At 40.8% G+C, this 25,045-nt stretch overlaps 1 protein-coding gene across 1 annotated transcript in view; it reads left to right on the top strand.

The window, feature by feature from the left end:
• LOC145895393 (dynein axonemal heavy chain 5-like) overlaps positions 1 to 25,045 on the top strand; it is a 46,270-nt gene that overhangs the window by 19,605 nt on the left and 1,620 nt on the right. The window contains exons 46-102 of the mRNA XM_082984198.1: positions 688 to 839; positions 1,078 to 1,271; positions 1,448 to 1,585; positions 1,644 to 1,766; positions 1,910 to 2,034; positions 2,216 to 2,438; positions 2,759 to 2,844; positions 3,143 to 3,278; positions 3,427 to 3,624; positions 3,699 to 3,879; positions 4,047 to 4,198; positions 4,590 to 4,784; positions 5,315 to 5,466; positions 5,828 to 6,034; positions 6,521 to 6,647; positions 7,174 to 7,312; positions 7,491 to 7,627; positions 7,702 to 7,845; positions 8,105 to 8,337; positions 8,686 to 8,960; positions 9,390 to 9,493; positions 9,988 to 10,112; positions 10,556 to 10,747; positions 10,970 to 11,072; positions 11,596 to 11,766; positions 12,121 to 12,257; positions 12,494 to 12,676; positions 12,951 to 13,143; positions 13,490 to 13,627; positions 14,133 to 14,302; positions 14,546 to 14,657; positions 14,872 to 15,121; positions 15,456 to 15,561; positions 15,892 to 16,040; positions 16,310 to 16,494; positions 17,061 to 17,197; positions 17,429 to 17,521; positions 17,790 to 18,002; positions 18,154 to 18,355; positions 18,429 to 18,584; positions 18,735 to 18,889; positions 19,099 to 19,299; positions 19,468 to 19,620; positions 19,862 to 20,022; positions 20,162 to 20,313; positions 20,389 to 20,567; positions 20,641 to 20,792; positions 21,314 to 21,450; positions 21,680 to 21,868; positions 22,349 to 22,552; positions 22,796 to 22,896; positions 23,137 to 23,264; positions 23,341 to 23,506; positions 23,748 to 23,885; positions 24,037 to 24,145; positions 24,352 to 24,458; positions 24,660 to 24,882. Coding sequence (XP_082840324.1) covers positions 688 to 839; positions 1,078 to 1,271; positions 1,448 to 1,585; positions 1,644 to 1,766; positions 1,910 to 2,034; positions 2,216 to 2,438; positions 2,759 to 2,844; positions 3,143 to 3,278; positions 3,427 to 3,624; positions 3,699 to 3,879; positions 4,047 to 4,198; positions 4,590 to 4,784; positions 5,315 to 5,466; positions 5,828 to 6,034; positions 6,521 to 6,647; positions 7,174 to 7,312; positions 7,491 to 7,627; positions 7,702 to 7,845; positions 8,105 to 8,337; positions 8,686 to 8,960; positions 9,390 to 9,493; positions 9,988 to 10,112; positions 10,556 to 10,747; positions 10,970 to 11,072; positions 11,596 to 11,766; positions 12,121 to 12,257; positions 12,494 to 12,676; positions 12,951 to 13,143; positions 13,490 to 13,627; positions 14,133 to 14,302; positions 14,546 to 14,657; positions 14,872 to 15,121; positions 15,456 to 15,561; positions 15,892 to 16,040; positions 16,310 to 16,494; positions 17,061 to 17,197; positions 17,429 to 17,521; positions 17,790 to 18,002; positions 18,154 to 18,355; positions 18,429 to 18,584; positions 18,735 to 18,889; positions 19,099 to 19,299; positions 19,468 to 19,620; positions 19,862 to 20,022; positions 20,162 to 20,313; positions 20,389 to 20,567; positions 20,641 to 20,792; positions 21,314 to 21,450; positions 21,680 to 21,868; positions 22,349 to 22,552; positions 22,796 to 22,896; positions 23,137 to 23,264; positions 23,341 to 23,506; positions 23,748 to 23,885; positions 24,037 to 24,145; positions 24,352 to 24,458; positions 24,660 to 24,882 — 9,091 coding nt within the window. The remainder of the gene's footprint in view (positions 1 to 687; positions 840 to 1,077; positions 1,272 to 1,447; positions 1,586 to 1,643; positions 1,767 to 1,909; positions 2,035 to 2,215; positions 2,439 to 2,758; positions 2,845 to 3,142; positions 3,279 to 3,426; positions 3,625 to 3,698; positions 3,880 to 4,046; positions 4,199 to 4,589; positions 4,785 to 5,314; positions 5,467 to 5,827; positions 6,035 to 6,520; positions 6,648 to 7,173; positions 7,313 to 7,490; positions 7,628 to 7,701; positions 7,846 to 8,104; positions 8,338 to 8,685; positions 8,961 to 9,389; positions 9,494 to 9,987; positions 10,113 to 10,555; positions 10,748 to 10,969; positions 11,073 to 11,595; positions 11,767 to 12,120; positions 12,258 to 12,493; positions 12,677 to 12,950; positions 13,144 to 13,489; positions 13,628 to 14,132; positions 14,303 to 14,545; positions 14,658 to 14,871; positions 15,122 to 15,455; positions 15,562 to 15,891; positions 16,041 to 16,309; positions 16,495 to 17,060; positions 17,198 to 17,428; positions 17,522 to 17,789; positions 18,003 to 18,153; positions 18,356 to 18,428; positions 18,585 to 18,734; positions 18,890 to 19,098; positions 19,300 to 19,467; positions 19,621 to 19,861; positions 20,023 to 20,161; positions 20,314 to 20,388; positions 20,568 to 20,640; positions 20,793 to 21,313; positions 21,451 to 21,679; positions 21,869 to 22,348; positions 22,553 to 22,795; positions 22,897 to 23,136; positions 23,265 to 23,340; positions 23,507 to 23,747; positions 23,886 to 24,036; positions 24,146 to 24,351; positions 24,459 to 24,659; positions 24,883 to 25,045) is intronic.

Below are 25,045 nucleotides of genomic sequence, written 5' to 3'. Positions count from 1 at the left end.
ACCGTTATGCTAACAATTGTATCACCACGTGGTGTTGCATACACGGTTGGTACTTCAAGTACGACTATAACGTTATTTATGATACAAAATTACTCGCAAAGAGTGATTGACGATTGGCGATCTTTTATTATGAAATATCATAGATTTCGGTATTTATTCAAACAGAATCTATTTACGTTATTTATGAAACAGGATTCAGTACTATGATGACGTCAGGTTTATCTCGGTGAGTAGAAGCACAAAACACTGCCCACGCCTTTAATTTTGCACCCTTTGTTTATACTATTTGCTAAGCATGCTATTGCACGCAATCTTCATATCCTACTTTGACATGCAATTTCACGGTTCTTTTATCGGCAGTTCAACGTGTTGTTTGTCTGTTTACAGCCTGCATCCCTGGAATATGTAAAATTTCATGTGCATCAATTTGTCTGCAAAATAAACGCACATATATTATTGCTATCAGCAAACGATTCACGTCGTCCATCAATTACAGACTTGACTTTTAATTTCGGAAATTACCATTTAAAAAAAACACTTATATTTGCACTGAATTTAAACCATGGCCGTTATACAAAAAGCAATTCCCCGCAATTGGGGCGACCAATATGCTGATGCTGACTCACCCACCTGTTTCGTGGCCACGTGATAGTTCTGCGGATTTTCATTGGTTGTTAACCTCTACAGGCTTCCCGCCGTCTTAAACCGGAGCACATGGAAGGGCACAGAGGAACCCGTGCTTCCCATTCATAAACTGAGATTGGAGAATATGATTATGTACTGCGTATATCTGAGAGATTGCATGGACGGAATGACTGCACGCAAAATTAGAGAAACAAGTATTGATGGGAATAAAAGTTAATGCTTAAGATTAATTTAAGAAAGTATGTCACTAAACCACTCAATTTTACCTGGTTAAAGGGTCATTGCAATTTAAAGCGTTGACATATTCTTTCCAAGCTAATTCTAAGGTAATAAAATCACTTATGTGTTAATTATATGTACAAGAAATTGTTGTCCCTATCAAAAAGACTCTTGCTGAAAACATAGCACATATTTTGTATCTATTTCTCCTAGCTGACTTTGAATGGAAGAGAAGCGTGAGGTTCTACAGTGGGACTTCTGGTGGAATTCAGCAGCATAATCTTCACATATTAGACGCAAGTTACAAATACGGCCTTGAGTTCTTGGGGGTCACCTCCAACTTCGTTATGACGCCAGCAACAGAGAAGGCTTTTGTTTCTCTCTCAATCGGAATGCAGGAGGCGAAGGTGATAAGAGAATTTCTTATATGCGATATTTGTACGTTTTACCGGTTTCATTTTAAGCACGAAGTTATTTGCACATACGAAAAAGTAAAATATCGCCTTGCCAGTGGCAGCCATGAATTATGGGGCCATTTTTGTTCTTGAACAAACATACAATAGCACTAATTATCTGTTTGCAGGGTTCCGCAATTATGGGAGGCACTTGTACTGGAAAGACTGAAACCGTTCAAGGACTGGCCGCATTGCTCGGAAGATACCTTTGTCTCATCCACTGCAGTGAGGCGACTGAGCCCTCATCCTTGGCAAGAGTCATGCAGGTTGGGATAAAAGTTAAAAAAACATTTCTGAGTGTGAGTAACTTGATGTGCTTTGAAGGGATTGGCCACGGACGGATCGTGGGGATGTCTTGACGATATTCACCTGTTATCGGACACTGGATTGAGCGTGGTGCTCGAATTCACCGCAGCTTTATGCGGTGCCCTCAAGATGCGGACAGAGGTAAAATCAGTGTAGTTAAATTATCTGTGAGGTTGATTGCAGTGAAGCATAACAGAAAAAGTGTATTGGGTGATCGTCGCTTTATGGGCGGTGTAGAACTACGCGGTTTTCTTGTCCATTACTATACGTTATTGTTCCGTCAGAATCAAACGTTTGTGACGAGTTTGGGAGAGGAAGGTCAACTTATATCGGTGCATCGAGATCTCGGCCTCTTCCTCACATTTAACCAAACCACATTCGCACAAAAACGACTCTCCTCCGCCTTCAGGTGAACTCACGTTCCTTTTTTTGTTTTCCAAACCCCAAATCAAAACCCACGTTAGCGTTGGCCGTGTCACGTGGGTTGACATATGTTAAAGCATTTTGAAACCCAACTCGCATAAGACCACAAAGTTATAGTCGTGAGGTATTGTGACGCATTTTTACCTTTGTTCTCTCGTCTACTCCAGGTCGTACTTTCGTACAACGCATCTCATCAAACCGGATTTGAGCGCCATTCTCAAAGCGCACTGCACAGCGCTTGCGTTGCGAGCTCCAAGGTTGCTCGCCGACCGGCTTAAAACCCTCCTTGAACTAGCTCAACAACAGCTGCCTCCCGAGCGCCACCACGCGACCAATCTGCCGTCTGTGCTGATTGCGCTGAACTTGGCCGCTCAGAAAAGAAGATCCAAAGTAAAATATTGTTGAAAATACAAAAATTTCTTAAAAATAAAGTTATTTGCTATGATGAATTTAATGCACAGCTTGCGTGCTTTGTGCAACAACAGGGGATGTTGTACGTTTCCATTGCAAAAAATAAACTTATACCAAACTTATAATATGTTAGTCTACCCAACCGGTTGATATGCTTCTGTTAGTTTATCATCAACATGAGCAAAAGAGTCAAACAAAATGTATTGAATAAATTCGAAATATCAAACGATAGATTCCATTTGTGTCACTTTGTTGGACAGTTGAATAATTTTGAATCTGTCATGTTATTGTTTGAACAGGAAGAACGAACAGACTCACGGACCGACCAGTCACGTGGTGCGGATGAACTCAAGCTTTCAAGGTCAAACAGTCAAACCTCCGTAAGGTAAAGACAAGTTCCGTACACGAGAAATTATCGAAATTATACCCACAAGCTTTCGATTAGAATATCCGTGGTTTGTTGGCTTAATCAAAAAACCTAGTTTGTGCGTGTTCCGACGGCTGTACCGTTTTAAGTATTTGTTCAATATAGTATACTGACCAGTAAGTTTTAACTAAAATGAAATACAGTATTCGCTACGAATCCTGCTTTAGCTTCTTTTAATGTTTGGTGTACAAGATGTGGTAAAGGAAACAGGGTTTTGGAATATGACGAAACTCGATTGTATTTTTTTCATTTGCAGGCAACCGCTTCCACAAGTGAGCCCTTCGCCTACCGTCGCTCGGACACTAGGAGGCGACAAACTGATGAAGAAGACCTCATCCAGTCCCAATACCCTGACAAGTCAAGCAAAGATCGACCACGGATTCGTTGCCCAGGTATAAGATTTGTAAAAGTTGTATTTCGAAAAACGGCCAATTTACTAATTTTATTGTGTAAGTTACATGCAGATGGCCACTGTTTCGATCTGTAAGGTCTCATATTATTGGTTACACTTTGCTTATCTTGCCCATTTACTTTCTTCAGGCGCTTCTTGAGACGATTTCCCCTGGCCTTGTTTCTCCAGACAACATGGTGTTCAACAACATAGTGCGTGACGTCTTTAGCGGCATTCAGTTCGTCCGCGACGTATTGACGTCAATGAGCGGTACTTCCCCGAACGGTAGTTCCCAGCTGCATTCGCAAGCTGCTCGAAACCACGACATGGAAACTGCAATCACACAGGTTTGTCCTTTTTGCCAAACGAACGAATGGTTAAGTTATTCCTCTAAATTACTACGAAATGTTTTTTTATTTAGGTGGCCCAGGAGAAGGGTCTTGTTGCCCATGGCAACTGGGTCGGCAAAGTGCTGCAGCTCCACCAGATGGCGCAACTGCGACAAGGCGTTGTGGTCGCTGGTCCAACCGGTACTGGAAAATCAAGCATGATTTCCGTTTTGGTCGACGCTCTTTGCTTGTTACCTCACAATCACGGATCAGGTTGGCCTTTTTGAACTTGACGGCCTGTTGTCCGTGTACTTTTGTATTGGGCTCTTTTTTGGGCCCTTAAAATTATACATAATATGTATAAGCAAATAAGGTATAAGCTGTATTTCTAATTTTACAAGTTTTTAGTATAAGGGCTAACTGTTATTGTGACGTCATAGGGCGTGCTTCAAGTCCCGCTTTGTCGAGTCACAAATTGCAACGGTTAAATCCGATGACAGTAGACGATTTGTCTCTCATGTTTGGTGCTGTAAACCATTCCAACGAATGGGTGGACGGAATCCTGACTCATGCTTGGCGTAAGGCCAACAGAGTAAGTGGTATTTGATATATTGTTGTCATTGTAATAAGTGCACAACCATTTTTAAATGTGTTGTTTAAATTGCCAAATTTTGCTTATATGGCTCACGTGCAAATATGCACCAAACCTGTGTTTTACGAAAAATATTTTTCTACTTAAGTTGTTTAAGAGGAAAATTACTTGTTTACTTCAATAATTGAGGTGGCATTTTCCTACAGTATAATTGTAATTGACAACTTTACAAAATACTGTGAAAACCGTGACGAGTTTGTTAAACTATTGTTGGGTGGAAACTGAATTAATAGCAAGTTCCGTTTCTATTTGATAATTTAAAAAAAAAAAATTTTCGACTGTCCTCATGTACTCAATGCAATTTCAATCTAAAGTTACCTTCTATACGTAGAACCAAAGCACCACGTGGTTATGCTTGGATGGGCCACTGGTCACGTGCTGGGCCGACCGACTCAACAGTGTACTGGACGGCCACAAGGTGTTGCCACTGAGCAACGGAGAACGCTTGCTTCTAACGAACAACATGAGATTGGTGTTTGAGACAACTGAACTGAAAAATGCATCGCCTTCATTGCTCTCAAGAACAGTGAGTAACAGGGTTATTACCCTAATAATTTGAACGTAGTTTTGCGTAAATCTGTTATCAACTTTGTCATTTCTTAAAGATTTGACTTATATTATCGGAAGATATTTTTACACCGAGTCACCAAGTTTTTTCCAAACTTGATCCTCATATAAGCCTATGTAACACAGAAATCTGTGCGAATATTAACGCTACGATTTCGTGTAGTATTTCAAGTTAAATTTATAAACACAAAGAACAGGCGGTGGCCCTGTTCACGCCTAATCATTAAAATTCGCACAAATTTATGTTTTACACAAACTTATATGTGGATGAGGTGTAGAAAAAACTTTGTGACCCGGTGCAGTAGTATTTTCCTATATTATCAGTTCTCTTTCCAAAGATGTTTAAAAACGTGCGTTTGTCTGTTTTGCATTTTCGTTTAAAGCGATTCCGTCAAATTACCCAATTTTTCATAAAAAATCATACGCATAAAAAAAACTACAATAAATGCGATAGCAGAGCTTTGTAGTTACGCCTTTTTCTGCATCCAGGGTCTTGTTTACGTGGACAAGAATGTGTTGGGTTGGCGTCCGCTTGCCAAAGCCTGGCTTGACACTCGTACCAAGGACGAAGTAAACGTGTTGCAGAAATCTTTCAACAAGACTTTGGATCCTGTTTCTTCCTTTGTGTTCCAGGAATCAAGGTGTTTTATCCAACTTTTGTAATATCGAGATTTTGTGTGAAACTGACAGCATTTTTATAGCATGTTAATACTCTTCTGAGATATAAATGTTACTCAGGTCGTATCACAAAACAATAACATGGTATATGCATCGACACCAATACGTTTTTGATGAGGTCATTTGGGGCACACTTTTGTGGGTCTTAATATTTCTTTTTCGCATATGTATATTCTCTTAACATGTGTATTTTATTTATTAAACCTCATGGGTATATATGTGTCTAACTTACCATGACTGACAGATTTCAGCCTGAAACTAAAGTTTCTGAAGGAGTGGACAATTCCAAAACTTATCGATTTTATAATTCTGTGTTAACTCCAGGATGAAAATCCCGGTTACGGAGATAGGTCTTTTCTCCACCTGCCTCACTCTGCTCGGCGAAATGTTGAACGAACACCAGCAGCACATCGGTGGTGACTTGCACATAGAACGTCTGTTCTTGTTCTGTTTGGTGTGGGCATACGGAGGCTTGTTGGAAGGAACCGCCATCAAGGGGTTCAGCGACCTCTTGAAAACTCTTTCTTCTGCGTAAGTTTTGTCTTTTTCATTTTGTTGGTTTACTAAAGACTGGTGCCGACGACGTCGTTTGGAGCCGGTGGATAGTGTAATCGAATATCTGTATCGATTCGGTTTTGGGTAGAGTTGTATTTCGATTCCGATTTTTCGGGTAATGTAAGCTTTTGTTTAAATATTAAAACATATAAACTTACTTCAAAAACCTGGAACGAAATGCTTTTGGTTTGTGTTTGAAGTGAAAATTAAATCAAGCTACTGGAAATCACGTCCAATCGATTAGTTTACTGTTATACATTTCTACTATGACATACAAAAGAACAAATTCGTATGTTTCATAAGACTGTCAAAATAATATTAAATTCCATACTACAAACGTTTCACTAAAGCATGCGTCTATACCAGACCTGCGAGCAAATTTTTGGTATTTTGGGGCCTTTCGGTAGAGAAATCTGCCCGCCCTTGGTCTAAACCATCTGCAACATTTTATTTTATCAACAGTTTACCGGATTACGACCACGAGATATCAGTATTTGATTATTACGTTGACGAGTCAGGCGAATGGGACGGTTGGGCTGCCAGGGTTCCAGAAGCTACTTACACCGGCACAACCGACATACTTGGAGAGGTGAAACTACGCTTATTGATTGTTTGCAATAACCTCACTGTTCGACTGCAGTAAATGCTGCTCTTGAACCTTACAATTTTGCCTCATCCAAACAGCTTTCTGTGTTTAATTGTATTTTTATATTTGCAAAAACTGATGATGCTTATGTAGGGGAATCGATTTTCTATTGTTTGTGGTAAACTAGCTGTCTTCCATCTCAAACATTTTATTTCAAACAATTTAACTGCCTTGTCTATGTTGAGTGTGCAATTAATAGCTCACAACCAACACCTGAATATAAATATCAGACTAGTGCCATAGTGGAAAAGATTGTTGTACAAATTACGGGGTCCAATTTGAAAAGGCACCCTGTTTTGGCCCTTTTTGAAAAAGAACTGGTCTTGGTAGTGAAATTCTGTCGGCCTTTATTTGCTGACACCTTGAGTGCCTTTTTGCCCCCCAGCAATTGCTTTGCACCAAATGTGTACTTGACATGACAATTCGCTCATGGCCGACGGAAATGCTAAGGCATTGTATTAAATTTCAGGTGTTCGTTGACACGGTTGACACCATCCGGGTTCGTAGTTTGCTTGAATTCACCCACACAGCCAGAAAACACACGCTGATCATCGGAGACTCCGGGATCGGAAAAACTGCTCTCATGAATGACTTTCTTGACACACAAGGTGAAGAATTACGGAAAACATTTTCAGAATCTCTGAAGTTTAAACGTTGATATACGTATCCTAGCCTCAGTATAATGGCGTTCCTGTACTGGCCACTAATCCTGGTCAGGTTTTCTTTTTGGTATATGGGTCGGGGGCTTAACCGATGTTGCCAATCACTCGCTTTTTGTTTTTACAGATAAACAGTCGAGCGTTTTGCGCCGCCTAGTGTTCAGTCACTCTTCCAGCTCCTCTCAGCTTCACAGCTTCATCCACCACAACATCCAACATCGACAGGGATTCGTCTACGGAGCCAAGGATGGAAAGTACCTTGAGGTGATTACCCTAACGTGTTTTTCGAACACAGTAAGTCGTTGAGGGGACGATTTTCATTGGATATTTTTTCGTAGGCGTTTATCGATGACGTCAGTTTGCCGTCACGTGACGCTCACGGCGTGCAGCGTTGCAACGAGTTGCTTCGAACGTTGATGGACGATCACTCTATTTGCAATCTGAGCAAACCGTTTGAATGGAGGACGGTTGAAGGCTTGGAGGTAAGTTTTAATTGAAGTTTTGGTAACGGGACATACTACCAAACACAATATACATTTAAAAAAACGAACGTACCGTACCAAGAAATCCGTACATTTTTCAAGTGGATTTGCGTATTTTGGTCATATTTCATTAAAACTTGCCAACATGAACAATGTTAATATGTGTGTTAAGTAACATACACTTTTTGTGCATAATTTAAACGTGAAACGCGCATTTTTCTCTCTGTTCAAGTGTAAAAATACATATCGCTATTTACAGGTGCTTGCCACAATGTCCACGGATTCGTCTGAGTTCAATCTTGACCCACGGTTGTTACGTCATTTCGCTGTCTTGCGCTTGCGTGCGCCATCTAGCAGCGACCTGCGGAACGTCGTTTACTCGGTGCTGGAAGCCAATCTGTCCGATAAACCTCTGAACCAAGAGTTGCACGAATGCATCGCGACCGCTTCCAGCAAGTTAATCGAACTTGTAAAGGATGTTCTGAGACCTTGGTAAGTCTTTCAAGTTATAGAAATCCAAAGAAAACGAGCTCTCCCCCAGAGCAACAACGTCATTGCTTGAGCTTATGATGATTTTGACGATAATGTGTTTTTACAAATACTACTATTTTCAAAAATTTTTCTTTTGAAATCAGATAGTTTTACCTTATTCGCTTTGAAACATTTGAGTATATCGGGGGTGATCTACATATTATTTATAACACATTTTTAAATTTTTACAGAAGTGTATCCAGGCCACTAAGGTTGATGAACCTTATAGCGTTGACCTTTTATACAAGTATATTCATTTTAGGATCCGTCATAAAAGTAATCCAAATTTTTATGTTTTTGCAACCGCAGTCCTATGCCTGGCCGCCATCACTACGCATTCAGTCTGCGCCAGCTCACCAAGATGTGCCAGTGCATGCGCCGCTTGGCGGAGGAAGACCGGGCTAACGAGCTTCGCGTGGTGTCGCTGTGGAGTCACGAAATGGAGCGCTTGATCGGCGACCAACTGTGTCGCACTGCTGACGTCAGTTGGTTCGACGAAAACTTGAAGAAAATCACGGCGGAAGTGTTTTCACACTGTTTCGAACAGGAAAAGGAACTGACGAAACACTTCGTTACCTTTCCGGGTTGGTTGGAAATTTGCTGACCGAAAAAGTGCTTGTTTATAAAATATACCGGACTTGAATTCTGCCACACAATTTCAACAAAAAGTTAATGTGTTGGTCAGCTTTTTAAAACATCACGTTTTGATTTGGTTGCGTTATATGGAACAGTCTGTTTTCCAACCTGTGGGTCACGACACAAAATTGGGCCACCTGGAACGAACAATTACTATTTTTTATGCAGCGATGTTTTGGTAGTTTTTTGTTACGTCAAACTCTCTGCATAACTGTAGGGTTGCGTGAATTTTCGTTACATGATTTTGAAAAAAATACTGCCAATTTGGGTACTGTTGATATAGTACGAATAAACAAAATGTTTAGGAGTTTGTTTATTTAAATTTACTGATGTATTGTGGTATATCAACCATTAACAACAACATTTTGTCGTTATAGTTGAAACAAAACTTCATCATCGTCCGATTGCAAGTTCCCAAAGATCGATTCGAATCAAACTTCACACAATTAAAGATCCACGGGATACACTGGACTGTCTTAAGGTGTGTTTTTCTCTGGTTTCAACAGTTTTCTGCTTAACACGAACTTTTAAATGGTTTTGAAAAGTTATTTACATTTTGTTATGCCCATTCCTATTCAAAAGAAAGTAATAGAAGCTTTATCAAATTGTCTTGGTGTGCGTCCTGATTGGCCAATATATTCCTAATTGTACACACAGAATGATAGGCAATGTGGAGCCAATAATATGAATTGTGTATAAGCTGCAGACAGATGGCCACTGTTTCGACCTAAAAGGTCTCATCAGTGCAGCTGGTGTGACTTACAGACGACTTTGCTGACCAAACGACCAAGCAAAGACTGCACTGATGAGACCTTTTAGGTCGAAACAGTGGCCATCTGTCTGCAGCTTATACAAAGTACACACAGAACTTTGTAAATTTCGGAGAAAATATACTCTGAATCAACATGAATTGATGCCAAATTTGAAGCATGTTTAGTGTATAGTATTAATAAATTAATATTTTATCCACCTCAGGCACATCTGGCACACTACAACGAGGACCAACAGCAGAGCCACGATGCGCTGGACAGTATTATATTCAGTGACGATGTCCTCTGTCACCTGATTCGTATGCACCGCGTTCTTTCCTATCACCACGGGTATGAGCAATATTTGACTTGTACTTGTTTGAACCACTTATAGCAACTAATTCAATAAATAAGTGCGTGAATTGCTTTGACTAATTCTTTATATTTATTTTACTATGTTTCTATGTTTTACACCAGGGACATATTAAAAATAAATTTTCCGTCTAACAAGTTATCGGACTCGCAGTGCAGACAACTTGTTTGTTTCGGCAGAAAAGTAATACATCATCAGTGCATATAGTGGTTGGCCTAGTTTTGTATCTCAACAAAACTTAAAACAGAATAGATAGTTAAACTTAAAAAGACATAAAAGATAAAAAGTTGCTTTTTATAAAAGACTATTTACTCCAAATCTGGCAAACTGCTGAAATTACTTTGTTACGCTTCGTGTACGTTTTACTATAAACTAAATACAACATATGCCAGCATCTGGCCACATAGTTATTTTCTTGTAGAGGGAGCATGGTTATCGTGGGTGCCGTTGGAAGTCACCTGACACAACTTACACGTCTTGCATTACACGTCGCCGACCTTCGGCCTTCTTCCATCGACTCGTCACGCCCCACCGCCTTCTTCGATAGTCTCAGGACAGCCGTTCGCGTGGCGGGTACAGACGGACATCCAGTGTCGGTTGTATTATCTGCCAGGTTAGTTCTTACTTTGATATTAACCGCAATAATTATGTGTGTTGATTTGTGTTTTCTTGATACCTGAAAGCTCAAGCGTGTTTGTGCACTTGGTATTGCGCAAACGCAATATTCTTTCGGATTTTTTCAACATTATCCTGTCCAATTTTTTCTAATATTGTGAACATATAACTTTTCGTAATGTGATGTTTCCTGAAATCTGTTATGTTTTGACCACCGCAGGGAGTTGCAAGATCCTTCATTTTTGGACGCCATCAACAGTCTTCTCGTGGCTGGGGAATACCCGCATCTCTTTTCCAACGATGAACTTGAAGGATTACTGCAGGTTTGTGGTTTAAATTGTCCTGGCCCATTGGACGTGATTTATAAAAGATATCGCTCTTGCAAGCCTGCTGTTTTGCCGAAGATCATGACTTTAGTGTTGCACTATATAGGCTGAATACCATTTGCCCCCAAATCTGATCCTGTATATTGCAATCGTAACTGTTGGCATTTCCATACAAAGCCAAGTTGAGATGATAATTGAAAACTCGCGCTTCAGGTGAGGTTTGAACTCACGACCCTAAATCTTCCGGGCCTTTGTTGCACCAACTGTAATAAAGAAGACCGCCGATCGCAATGACCAACTTACACTATAATGCACTTGAACAGGAAATCGCGTGCTCTTTTCTGAGAACTCGTTTCAAGGAAAAATTTCGATGCGATCCCATTGGAAAAAAATTCGGAATCACATTTTGCAACGTACAGTTTAAGAAGCCCTGCGCTCAGAGCATAACTAACCCACTTAATACGTCCCAGCAAGATGATAATCTTTAACTAACAACTCACAACTTGTGCAATGTCCTTAGGTGTTAACCCCCACTCTGAGACGACACTACCCGAATATGATGAGCGATCCGATGAAGTTTTTCGTGTCCAGGGTAAAGTGCAACCTCCACATCATCCTCATCTTGCCTCCTCAACATAACCTCCTCAAGGTGGCGCTCGCTTCCTACCCGGGAATCGTATCAGAATGTCAGGTAGATTTGGGTTTTTATTTATTTTGTTTCTTTCTGTTATTTCCACCAAGAAAACGTGATATCATTGTCCTTATTTCCGTGCTTCCAAACATGAAAAAAAATTAAAAAAAAGTTAAATATTTTCATGTATCACAACGTCATGCCTTGTTCTTGAAAAAAATCATCGGTATGTAATTTTCGTCAAATTTATTAAAAATTAAAATAAAATTTAAAAAGAATTTTTTCTAAATTGCTGCGGCCCCAATAAATGCTCTCAAATATTACAAAAATGATGTGCTGATTGTCTGATAATTAGCCTCAAGGTTGAAACTCCCGGATATTTCCGTACTCCCAACATTTGTTTTCAAATTTCAGGTGATTTGGATACGAGACTGGCCGCAGGAGGTTCTCATTCAACAGGCCGAATACTTCATAAACCACCACAGGGTGGCGCAAGACACGTCACTGAAAGCGCGCGAGGCCCTTGCGATGGCCGTCGCCAACATGCATAAGTGAGTGGTCCATCCTTCGTTTATGGACACAACAATAGGGATTGTTATGTTTCGAAACTGAAGCTGATAACGGTTTTAAATATCCTAGTTTCGGAAGTATATTTATGCTTGTCACCCGTGACTGTTGTAAAAGAGTTTTTTTAACGCGTTTTTTTGCATGTTTTTCTCTCCGAAAACAATTGCCAATTCATTACAAGTAATGTTTCCATAGAGTGTAATGAGTTGTATGTTTCCAGCATCACGCTGCGCGACTGCAAGCAAACTTCTTGGGCTGGTGACACAAACCCCACTGTTACTGTGACCGGCACCAGTTTACAAACGAAGAAGGACAAGGAATCGATCAAGGTCGAAAAGATGGAAATGCCGAACCTACCTTACTCCAAAAGCATCATCCTGGAAAGAATTAAGCTGATGAACAAGTGAGGATTTTACTACCGTTTTCTTTCAGTCTGTTTGCAGAGTTCTGTAACGTTATTTCTGTTTGGTGTTTATTCGTCATGATGTCGTGAAGAAAAGGTTCGTAATCAGAGTCGTAGTTGCTTTTTATGGTATTCTATAATCTTTATATTTACAAGACAACAGTCACAACATAGTTTTTGCAACGGAAAAGGTCAAATTCTCAAGCATTTCCGTCGGTAAAAAAGTTACGTTTAAATATGTTGGTTATTTGTTTTACACAATTTCCGTCCACAGAGATCACAGCAAGAGGTCTCCAATCGAGGTATTCGTGGGTCCTTACACCTACCGTAAGTTCATGCAGTGTCTGCACCTGCTGTACGAAAAACACAGCAAGGTTCTTAAGGAAGAGACCCTGAAACTGAAGAGGGCGCTTGAAACGCTTGAGGAGACGCGCAGTGACGCCAAGACCATGAAGAAGGCAATCACGGTGGGTGAACATGGCACCTTCAGTGTATATTATACAAAACTAATTTGATGAAGTTGCGAAAGTCGCCTATTATGGTGCAAACTTCGGTTTGATATTTATATGAAATCATCAGCACATGTAATTTAGGTCCTTTGCTACCACTTACTCTTTCTGTTGTGTATGCTATATTTGTCGAATCATTTGCTTTAATTTGTAAACGAATAATCGGCCAATTGACTGAGGAGTGCATCAATTCTCTTTTGTGACAGCTAAACAATTTCCCCTTGTGGCTATGTTTTTAAATGTTAAAGCAACATTTTGTCGTTGACTATTTAATCCCCTTGTTTACAAAGTTATGTTCCTGAAGGTTCTGCGCGCGCAGTACAACACAGCACAAATGAAAGTTAGCGAACTGTTCAAGCATCTTACCACTGAAGCGACGAGACTGGAAAAGCTGAAAGCCCATTACGGAACTGGGGGCGGATCCCTGCACGCATTCCTACAGGTTCAGCTTCCTAAAAACTAAACTTTCACCACTGTTTCAATTCGAACTTGAAAAACGATTTAATTACAGGAAAATTTAGAAGTTCCTAAGCATAAAATTTGTACGTAAACATTAAATGTTGCTATTAGGTCTAAAAGTACAGCTAACCATTTTTTACAGAAAGATGTTAAATTTAGAAATTTGAAACCACTTGAAACTGGTTTTAAACCTATTGTATTCTGTGACTCGCCCTAACCTAGGGGTTCTCAAACTCTTCAGCGCGTAATCCTGGTGCGTCATTTTCAGTTTCCAGAAACGTCGCGTAACAATTACATACACAAAATTATTGAATTTTGGGAAAACTGGAGGCAAATGGCGACTCAAGTCTGCCTTCAGCGACCCTAAATTGTAAACCTAGGAACAAACAGTCCTGATAAATTAATAATAAGTGCATGGCAAGTGCTGTGAATCTTTCCAATTGCGTCGCACGCGAGAACCACTGACGTAACCGATTACGTCATTCCAGTTGAGGAAGGAAGAGGACTCGGATTACGAGGAGGATATTCTCCTGCGTTACGAGGAAAACGACGAGTACGACCTCCAGTTTGAGCAAATGAGGGAGGAGAACCTAAAATCGAAGAGAGTTCAGATCGAGGAGGAAATCGATATTGCGAGGAGGGAACTGGAAGAGGCGAGGTATCACGACATCATATGATTCGTGACTTATATTTTTTTTGTGATAACGTGGGATTTTAGGGAACGTGATTTTTTTATCGAGGAATATTTTGCCTTACTTTTTCTATATATTATAGACTAATGCATATTTGGCTTATTAACTCCAACGTGGAAAATTCTTTCGTTTGTTATCTGGCAGCCAAAACATTATCAAAAACCAGAAAGAGTATATTAGAGCATTATAAGACTGTTGTTTAATTTAAGATCAAGTCTTGTAACTGCAAAAAATCAAGTGGAATTATGGAAGAACAAAGTTGACCGAGGTTGCATCGAGCGTCTGAAAGGCTTCACCAACCCTCCCATTCTAGTTGCCCAGGTAACTGTTGCGTCACAAATAGTAAAATAGCCTGCGACTCCCTTGAGGCTTTGATAGTAACGCTTTTACCCTGAAGTACGTGTTGTGTGGCAATGTTCTCATTTAAGTTACTGCGATGCTTTTCAATGTACAACAATACTTGCTCATAAACAAGATATCGCCTTGTCTTCGCATGTGAAGTAGAAATAATTCACGTTCATGGTGATTTAAAAAGGTTCTTGAAATGGTAATGGTTCTGGTGGACGCCCGGCCGTGGATCAGTGGAACAAAGGCCGACCCACAATCGCAAGGTCGGCCGGAAACGAAGACGCCCAGGACCGCGAAAAGAGCGATCGATCACATCGATGGTTCGGATGAGAAATCGTCGCGCGTATCTTCAGGTAGCACCCTCAAAACCGGGCCCCGTAAAGGACCAAAGCAATCACGCCTGACGCGACAAGTCACAAGAACAGCGAGCTCATTCGGTAAGCAGCTTTTTGGTGACGTTTTAGTACCGAAAGGTCGTATACACTGAACGTGATTCTTGAATATAATGATATAATGGTGAAATGGGCTTGTGATTGACTCACACACCGGCCAACACACCAAATCCACTGTTAGACAAAGTACTACCGTCGGTGTGTCCAAGAAGTAGTAAACATTGGTCTACCAAGCCCTAGTGTTTGTTATTTAAGGGCGGTCTCTGCACTTTGACAGCTAGATGTTTTCGCTGTTTTGGAAACTATTTTTGGATCCTACACTTTTTATAATCCTTATTTTAGTTTAGAGTAAGAAGTTCAACTTAATATATTTTCAAAGGAATGGCGTCCGGGATGCAAGGTGACGGTTCAGTGGATCGCAACAAGTGGAAAAGCATGCAGAACTTTATGAATGACACCGTGCGATTTGTCGAAATGATACACAGGTGACTTGCCCGATTTATTATAAAAAACTAATCATGTGTAAAAATATAATAAAAATTAATATAAAAATACAATTTTTTGTTTAAGTACCTAAGCATGTAGCTATTGCCACCTCGTGTTATACGTTTGTAAAAAAATGTAAAACGGTAAGAACTGCTGGATTGGGCTTGTGTAGCGTTTGCAAACCTGCCATTTAATGTAAAGTCTATGTACAGCGTATGCTGGGAGAACGGTTTAAACGAGTCGTAAAAAAATGTAAAACGGTAAGAACTGCTGGATTGGGCTTGTGTAGCGTTTGCAAACCTGCCATTTAATGTAAAGTCTATGTACAGCGTATGCTGGGAGAACGGTTTAAACGAGTCGATCTTACAAGATGTTGAGTCATATCTGGTGAAGGGCAGGGAAGGACAGGAGGGAGTTACCGGTGAGGGCTCCCTCCTGCAGGAATCACAAACCGTCATTCAACAGAGGAAGGCTACTAGTAAGTTACTCCACATCGAACAGATAGGTTTTCACTACATTTCCGTGAACAAAACCTTACCTTTGCGCACCAGTGTAACTAGATCATGACTTGCGACCACTCCAACCGGTGAGCTCGCGTAGCTCAGGCGGTAGGACAGCGGCCTCGTGTGTCCAAGGTCGTGAGTTCAAACCTCACCGGGAGCATGATTATTTGTACCTCCCCTTGGAAACTTTCGGAAGAGTTGTTTTGATCCCTTGGCAAGAAAACCTTGACATATATGCTTTTAGACACGGGAATCACAATATCAGCGGCTCGTTACAGCAGTGAGGATGCTGCCGTGTTGGTCGAGTATGTGATATCTATTGTTGAATACACGCGCCTTTGTGGTCCTCTGAAGCACGCCATGGATCATCTGCAGCAGCTGGAGGCTGAAAGGGTGAAAATCCAACAAGCCGAGATCGAAGAACAAAAGGTCGGTGGATATTCGCCCGAAACTGTTTGCAAAGCGAGGGAATTTCTGAAAAAGTCGACCGTTTTCCTTTGGTTAACTTAGAAATCATTAACACAGCTTTGGTTAGCTTTTAGTTTAGCCGTATTTCTCTGTATTTAGACGTTACTTCGTCGTTCTCGCTACTGCTTTCGCAGAAAGAAAGTAAGGGTAGTTTCACCACCAAAATCACCTCACAATTTTCCGCTTCATTTAATTTGCTTTGCATCACTTGAAATACTTCGTTAGCTCGATTGTCATGTAGCAGATTGCCACGTGTCACTCGTCCTTAGTGTATGTCACATTTTCTTTTCGTCAGGGCTGCCTGAATTTCGCAGTTGCGAGTGTGGTAAATAATCCTATTAATTTTTGTTATAGTAAACCGTCTAATTGCCTCAGCAAACCGATTGTTCCTTCCTATATTTGTGGAGCACTTGTCATTTCTTTTGCAAACTAACGCCAGTTATGGTACACAATTGACCAACAAAACTACAATTGATTTTTTCTAACTCCAAACGATGCAACTTCGAACGAAAAAAACCTTTACTCAGCCATCAGTGAAAGTGGATGAGAGCGAAGCAGACCAAAGTGCGGATGAGGACGAGGTCGGATCTACGACGTCGATCGAAGGCCTCACGAAGGACGACATACAGAATCTGCAAGGAAGTGTCAATGCAATGCAGCAGAGGTAAAAATCTCACCCTTATAATGGTAGAAAATGAAATTATGCGCGGTCTTTTGATATTCCTGTGCATTTTCCTGGAAGTTTGACTAACTATCCAATATAAAATTGTGCAGATATAAGTTTACATTTCGATTTTTTAATTAAATTGGAATGTGAATTGAGTTAGAAGACCTTTCTCATTGGTCAAGTAACGTGGGTAGGGATGGAGTTGCAACGGTGTTTCACTGTTTCCAGGTACGACGAGGCGGTAGTGAAAAAGCACAGACTGAACGACGAACTTCACACTTCGCAGGAAAGATTGCGATCTGCGTTGAACACCCTGGAAAGGTGAAACGTTGTCTATTTACCTACATTGCTGCCACTCAGGTTGTCTTAATTTTTAACATTTCGTATTGCAAAATTATGTTTTGCTGTCTCGCTGGTAAGTGGTAAGAGCATGGAGTAAGTGGTGTTTTGGCGTAAGTTTCAGCATAAACAACGCAATTGACGCATTCATCTACTCTAAACAATAACAACATCTATTAAACTAAATATGACATCCTTTTGCATGGAAACGTTGAAACTTCATCCATTAATCAAACCTTGATGCACACAGTCTCAAACCTCTGGAACAAAGCTGGTCAAACGAGCTGGCCGATACAATTAGCAGCGAAGAACTCGTAACCAACTGCATTCTGGCCGCCGCGTACCTCACCTACTGCGGCGGAATGACGTCAGATGCGCGTCAGAGGATGACGTCATTCTACACGCATGTGTGTGAACACTACGAGCTGCCCATACCAAGCCGTATGCTGTTTAGAAACTACAGGTGCGATTTTTTTGTCTCTTTCCTACTTACATTCTTTTGAAATCATATATCCAAATTGAACAAGCCACAAATGAAAATATTGTTAGTTTCGATTATACGTACTGCAAAAGCTTATACAATATCAAGTTTTTGTGTTTATTGTGTTTATCAGATTGCACGAGTTTCTTTTCACACCGATTGACATCCAACATCTCGTGTCGAAAAAACTACCCGTGGATCTTTTCACACTGGATCAGGCTTGCCTTCTCACCGCCCAACACGCCACCTGGTGTCTGGTCTGCGACCCGGTCGCCAAAATTGTCGACTGGTTGAACAATTACGTCACCAGCAACCTCGTTATCATTCAGTACAACGTAAATAAAGTCGTCATGTAAAAGTTGTCCCTTCTTATATTGTTCCTCATTTGTATCTCTTTGTTTCAAACAGGATTTGCGAGCACAGTTTGAAACTTGCCTTAGCGAGGGAAATACCCTTCTCATCACCTATTGTGACGTCACAGAGCTGTCAAACGACTATCGGTTTCGCGAGGTGTTGCGGCACAGGAAAGAGTTCCACACAAGCAAAGCGCCGTTCAAAATAATGGTTAGGAAATATCTAACACAAATCGCGCACGTATAGTCGAGAAAGAGGAACCAGTGCACATCGCCTCAAGCCTTTTCTTTTAGCTTATGTTTTCTATGGTCAAATAAACTTGCTTTTTTCGGTTTTTAACACATTGTTTATGGCGCAAAGGTCGGCGACCACGAGGTAGAATGCAACCCCAACTTCCGGCTGTACTTGCACACTGCAACACCGCCGCAAGATGTCCCACCAGAGATAGCAGCTTACACAACACTCGTGTACATCCAGTCGACTAGAGAGGGTGTCCAAGCAGAATTACTTGACAGGTTTGCATATATAAGAGTTTACCACCCATGTTATTCGTGCAAGATGTGAATGTGCCTGTGACAGCCCTTTGCCCCGTTTCAGTGGTGTGGAACTTTTGTTTTCTCAATTTAATGTTATTTCCAGGCATACAAAATTTGACTATTTTAGTCACTTAAGAAACGTGATATAAACGCAATTGAATATGAACGTTGTGATGAATTAAAACCAGGTTCATGCGACTTGAAAAACCAAGATTGCGCGACGAGTGGTCGAACACACAGCGCGAAAAATCGCGTAACATGAAAATTCTCGAGGAGTTGGAGGAACAACTTAAGGGGATTCTCGCGGGCGACTTTCGGCTCCTCAACGATCTCGCTATAACGAAGAAGCTAGCCGAGATCAAGAAACACTACGATGAAACGACGGAGACGTGAGTGAAAGAAACAATTTTTTATTTATACGTTTTTTTATAGAGTTGACAGAACTTTCCGTTATGAATTCTTAAATAGATATTTTTTTATATCTATGTGTCTATGTATATCTATGTAAGTCCAACTTGTAACATTGGAAATAATTGACTAGTTCGGTTGTATTGCAGCCACAGTCGCATTGACACAGCTGAGCTTGCGATCGAACGTGCCAAAGAAGGCTTCCGCGAGGTGGCGCTACGTGGCTCCGTTCTCTTTGACATCACGCGCGTCATGTGCGTGGTGAATCCGTTGTATCATCTGAGCTGGGATCATTTTATCAGGTAAAGTTGGAAACTGTTTAAAAAATTTAATTTCAACAGTCATCAATCGGTTATACAAGAACCTTCGGTATATCAAAATATAGTTCAGTGCAGACAAACTGATTTAGGCAACAGTTATTACACATTACAATTGATATTATTGTCAAGCAAATTTGTTTGTCCCTTTTTGGATGAGTTAACCCTTTTACAGACAACCTTTGCATTTTTTCTATTCGGTTTTCTATTTTTTGTATTATTGTAGATTGTACGACAAAAGCATTCACCAGTCAGAACGTTCAGCCCTCAAAGCGATTTGCAACGATATGACCTTCAGCATGTTCTTCACGGTCTGTCAAGGACTGCTGGAGCGTGACCGATATCTGCTCGCCCTCTTAATGGCAATAGAGATCGAAGACTCACTTGGTTTGATAACATTCTATTTTTTCTTTTGTTATTTAAATTAATCACATCGGACTGCCACTGCCATCTATAGGTCAGTTTTACAGATGTGCTTAAAAAGGGGTTTTTTTTTCGACAAAGAGTAATATATCTTTTCGTACAGGAAATGTGAATGTTGGAGAAAGAGAATTTCTAATTTCTCCCGATTATGGTCACGCTCTGATGGCTGCAATAGGTCGTCACGCCTCTGAATCACGTGCTCAAGCCAAGAAGCCTTTCGATTGGATGGGAGAAGAGCCATTCCACAACCTACAGGTATGGTATTAGTTCCAGTTTTAAATTTCATTATCACAAGGGTCGATCACGTGAAAAATCTGCTCATATGAATAGATTCTGGCCACGTATCACGACTGGGTTCACGAGATCTTCGATAAGATGCCAAAGGACGGGCGGGAGATGCAGTGGCGAATGTTGTGCGAGGGAGATATACCCGAGAGCGTCACCAAGTGTCGTCTTCCCGACAACGCGGACGAACACTTTACGGCGCTACAGAGACTCCTCATTGTCAGGTAAGAGGGACCTATATATATTTTTCTGAACCGTCCATGTGCGCAAAGGCAAACTGTACAAACTATGATTCAGGGCCTTGAGGGGAGAGCGACTCATACAAGCGAGTACCGAGTTTATATACAGAGTATTAGGCAAAAAATACCTCCGCGACGAAGGTCCGGACCTCATGGGAGCTTCGAAACAAGCAGGACCGAAAACCCCCATTCTCTTGCTGTTTGTAAATGGTGAGAGTTTTTTTACCTAATTTTGTAATAACCAACTTTTTTATCATCAAACTTTTTGTAACAAAAGATTTTGTATTTGCATTGTAGCGCCGAAGTCCTAAAGCACGCAATATAGGGGGAGTAATGTATTATCTTGGTTTAGTTTTTACACTGCGTGTTGGTATGGAATCATCCAACTTTATTAACGTTACATATGTAGAAGCTATAATGTTAAAAATACTGTTTTGGTTTTAAATTCGTACGAATGTAAAACGAATAAAACCTTTGGTTACAGTTATCTAAACCATATCTTGATAATTCGGTTGGTGTTAATTAATCGCTTATATTTAGCACCTCTGCTATGGGCCTTTGCTGTCCATCCAATTCCCAAAGATTATAAAGGTTTAAAATTTAAAATGTATCCCATCCCTGCGTCGCAATTCGATGTGTGCCCACTGTTCATTTTGCCAACGGAGTGAAATAAACCTGCCGGCCACGTGTAATGTCAGATAGTGTATGTAATACCATTTACTTGACAACAGAAAACAACCAAGCTGTGAATCTCTTCGATCAATTTGCCAGTCAAGTCGAAACGCCTCACCAAGTGATTACATTGAGCGGATGTGGGAACAGGGAGTCTAGAAGAGCCGAGTCAGTCCTCACACAAGCCATGCAAACGGTAAGTAACTAGTTTTGATGAGCAGCAAATGCGTGAAGGATGGGAAACCTTACTTTTCGGTAACATTTTTGTTCTTTGTATTTACCTAGAAACCGATTATAGGCTGTAAACCTTGCTTTCTCATAAAAGCTTTCGTTGCTGTCTGCAGTCATCAGTAGCCACTATCTATTTTCCAAAAATACGCGAAAATGTTCCTATTTTGTGCCTTAATTTGCACCATTGTTATCAGGGGAGCCTTCTGCTCATCCACAACGCGCACACAAACCCCTTGCTCATCCAGTCGCTCTTCTCCAAACTGAACGAGGCCAGTGACGTCACACCCAGTTTTCAATTGTGGATATCGTGCGAGGCCGACGCGGGGAAAGTCCCTACTACAGTACTCCACGCGTCGTTGAAGATTGTCGTCGAAGCTCCGAAGGTGAAATGGCGTTTTTTTTAACAGAACGGTCTATATATGGCTTAAAAGCGTTGATATGAGCTTTTGTCGTCACTTTCTGATCTTTTACTTCATTTTCGAATGCGGATGTGCTAAGTTTGGCCGCTGGTTAAAACTACATTCGATTCCAGCCCGTGACTGCTCACAGAGCATCACTTATTAGAGGACTTAACAGAACACATATCGTTGTTTTCATAACCTGCCAGTTGTTTAAAAATTTGGATTGATGTTGCGTCTCAAAACAATATACCTTAAAACTTGCCACCACCAATAGCAAAAAATATATTTTATCCAGCACTAGTTTTTAAGAATCTGTGCTTCTTTTTTGGCCAATAACATGTTTTTAAAACAAGCACACGGAAAAGTCCGCTTGCTTGTATTTTGCACCTGCAAGACGCTTGATACCTCCGAGTTGGGATCAAACAATACCCACTTTGTTATTCTCGTTCTTACGTTATGCAGGGAATGAAGGACAACTTATTGCGCTTTGCCACGACCCACGTGAATAGTGACGTCATCAACGCGTCATCGCGACCCGAGTGGTTGCCATGTCTGCACAACGTGTGTTTGCTTCACGGAGCCATACAACTGAGAGGAAGGCTGCCATCTAGTGTTGGTTGGCAGCAACCAGATGCTTTCAGCGATGTTAATTATGAGCAGCTTAAGGTGACTAGAAGTTTGCACAGACTTTTATGGTTGTTTTGTCTTTCCTAGTGGGCAAATCTCTGTCAGTTTTTTCTGTTATCTTACATACACACTGACTGACACGTAGTCAAACCATCATGCTATAAAGAGCTTGCTTATTCTAAATGAAAAAATAATAATTTCATGTGATATTAGAAGTACACACGTTTACACATTTTCGGTGTGTCTGGGTCTTCAGTATTATACATGTTTAATCCGTTGCAGGCTTCTTTCGCTGCCGTAACAAAAGAATTCATTGACATTCAATCTGGTTCGGACGCCGGAGCCAATATCATGCTGAGGAATATATCTTGGTCCAGTCTGAGGTATGCCGTGATGACTACTCTTTTTAACTATAGAAAACGCCCTTTGTCTTCCTGACATGATGTACCGTATGTTAAACCCTAGTTAAATCAACTTTATTCAAGCTTTCATTTCTGCAAATTCAATCAAACCCTTGTGCAAATTACAATGTTGTTGGTTCTATGTCAATGTATTAAAAAAAAACGTTCTGTCAAAGTGTTCGTTTAAAGTCTGCGACTTTTAAATATTATCTCTCGTTTTAGATCACAGATAGCGGAGTTTATTTACGGTTGCCACCTGACCAATACCTACGACCAACAAGCACTCAACACATTGGTGGATTACTGGTTAGCTGGGAGCTCAGTGAAGAAGGAATTTGAATTGCCAAGAAGTAAACCATGTCAAAATCATAAAATATTATGACCATCTACTATGTCTGTCACGTTTTGACGTTTATCTGTTTGCAGTTAAATACCGTTTGCCGTCCATCTTGTTTGCACAAAGCGTGAAGCAGGGCGCCATCGTGCAGTCGTTCGACACCATGCCGCAGCACTCGCTAGATGTCGCCGAAGCGTGCAACCTTCACCCAAGCACCGAGGCCGTGATTGGCGACGACCAGTACATTTTCACAAGGTGCGGTTTTTCAACGTATATTTTCACCCCACGGTCCGTTGCTTTTGAGACCCAAATAGTTTGCGGTTAATTGTGTTTACTTTTTTTACAATACCCGCGTACTATTGCACCAGACGTTAAAATTTCCTTTAATTTTCTTTAAATGCATTTTGAAAAAGTACGATTTTGAAAGTAATGACGATTCTTTACGCTAAACGATTTATGTAATTTTTTGCCGTTTTTTACTTCTTGATATTTTTAGACTGAATACCATCTACGATTTCCTCCCCGAAACATCTTCACTGAGTCATAAACTGTACCCCCGTCCACCAACGGCGCTAGACGTACCCCCACAGACGTCCATCAGCAACACCAGTTCCCACCCATGGGTTATATCGAGGTAAAACCCCTTTTTGTTTTGTGTGACGTAATTGGTCATTTTTATAACTAAGGTTCATAGAAGCTCGGTCTTATCTCCTGTATGTATAACGTTTTTATTGCGTCATATAACGTTTTGTTGCGTCATATTTGCATTGTATGTCACGTTACAGGGGAGTGTTCGCCACCCACAGCCACCACTTGTTAAAGAGCAAGAAGGAGGTGGAATTGTGGGAAGTTTGTTACAACGCTCTTCCCAAACTACCCAAGGCGTGGAGCAAAGTGAGTACGCGTGTCCAATGAACAATATGATTTTCTGCTGGTTTGCGGGACATGTTTATTACGTTTGCTAAAAATAGATGACGTCATTGGTTAAAGTGACGTAAACAGGAATAGTTGTTGCCGCATTTATTACGCCTATTGTTGTGTTGGTTATTGCTGTATCCAGGTATACTAAGTCAAACCGAACGGCGTTATTTTTTTTTCAGGAATATGTTAGCGAACGTATTCGGAAGATAGGAGGCCAGACACCGTTCAATTTGTTTCTGCAAAAGGAACTCGCAAAACTGCAGAAGCTCCTGGCTGAAATTAAACGGTGATAAAAGCTTGTCTGTTTTGGGGGGTTTCTAAAAATGGCTTTACTATAAAAACAGAGTTGTTTTTTCTCCTAAACGCCGTGAAGCACTTTCGAAACGGGAAATACAAGAATAACATTTACAATATAATTTCGAGTCAATAAGCATGAAAATTAAAGTCGTGTTATCAATTTTTACTTAAAATTTACTTTAATTGATAGATGCCTTATGGCCATCAAGGGGGCAGTAGAGAGCCTCGACCAGTTTGGCGACCGCCTGTGTCCCAATGACGTCATGATCGCCAACGAGTTATGTCGCTCCCGCATTCCCGCCCAGTGGATGGCACTAGCGGGCGAAACAGCGCCACCGAACACTACCCCACTGTCCCAATGGCTTGGCGACATATCGGCAAGAGTGGCACATTTCGAGAGAATATTGGCTGTGGTTAGTGAAGAAAAGGCGCTAGTGAATAATTGTCACTTTAACGGCTCAAGTTAATTCAATTTAATTTCTATTAATAAGGGTAAGTGTGATTTTTTGCACGGCCTTTTTACGTTGGTCATGCTTTTTACGTTGAACTGAAAAATTCAGGAAAACGGCGAAAGTT

This window comes from Ascidia mentula, chromosome 3 (assembly GCF_947561715.1).
Source record: "Ascidia mentula chromosome 3, kaAscMent1.1, whole genome shotgun sequence".
In the NCBI taxonomy this organism is placed as follows: Eukaryota; Metazoa; Chordata; class Ascidiacea; order Phlebobranchia; family Ascidiidae; genus Ascidia; species Ascidia mentula.
Note: the sequence above shows the minus strand (reverse complement) of the source record. Positions and strands in the feature narration are given on the sequence as shown.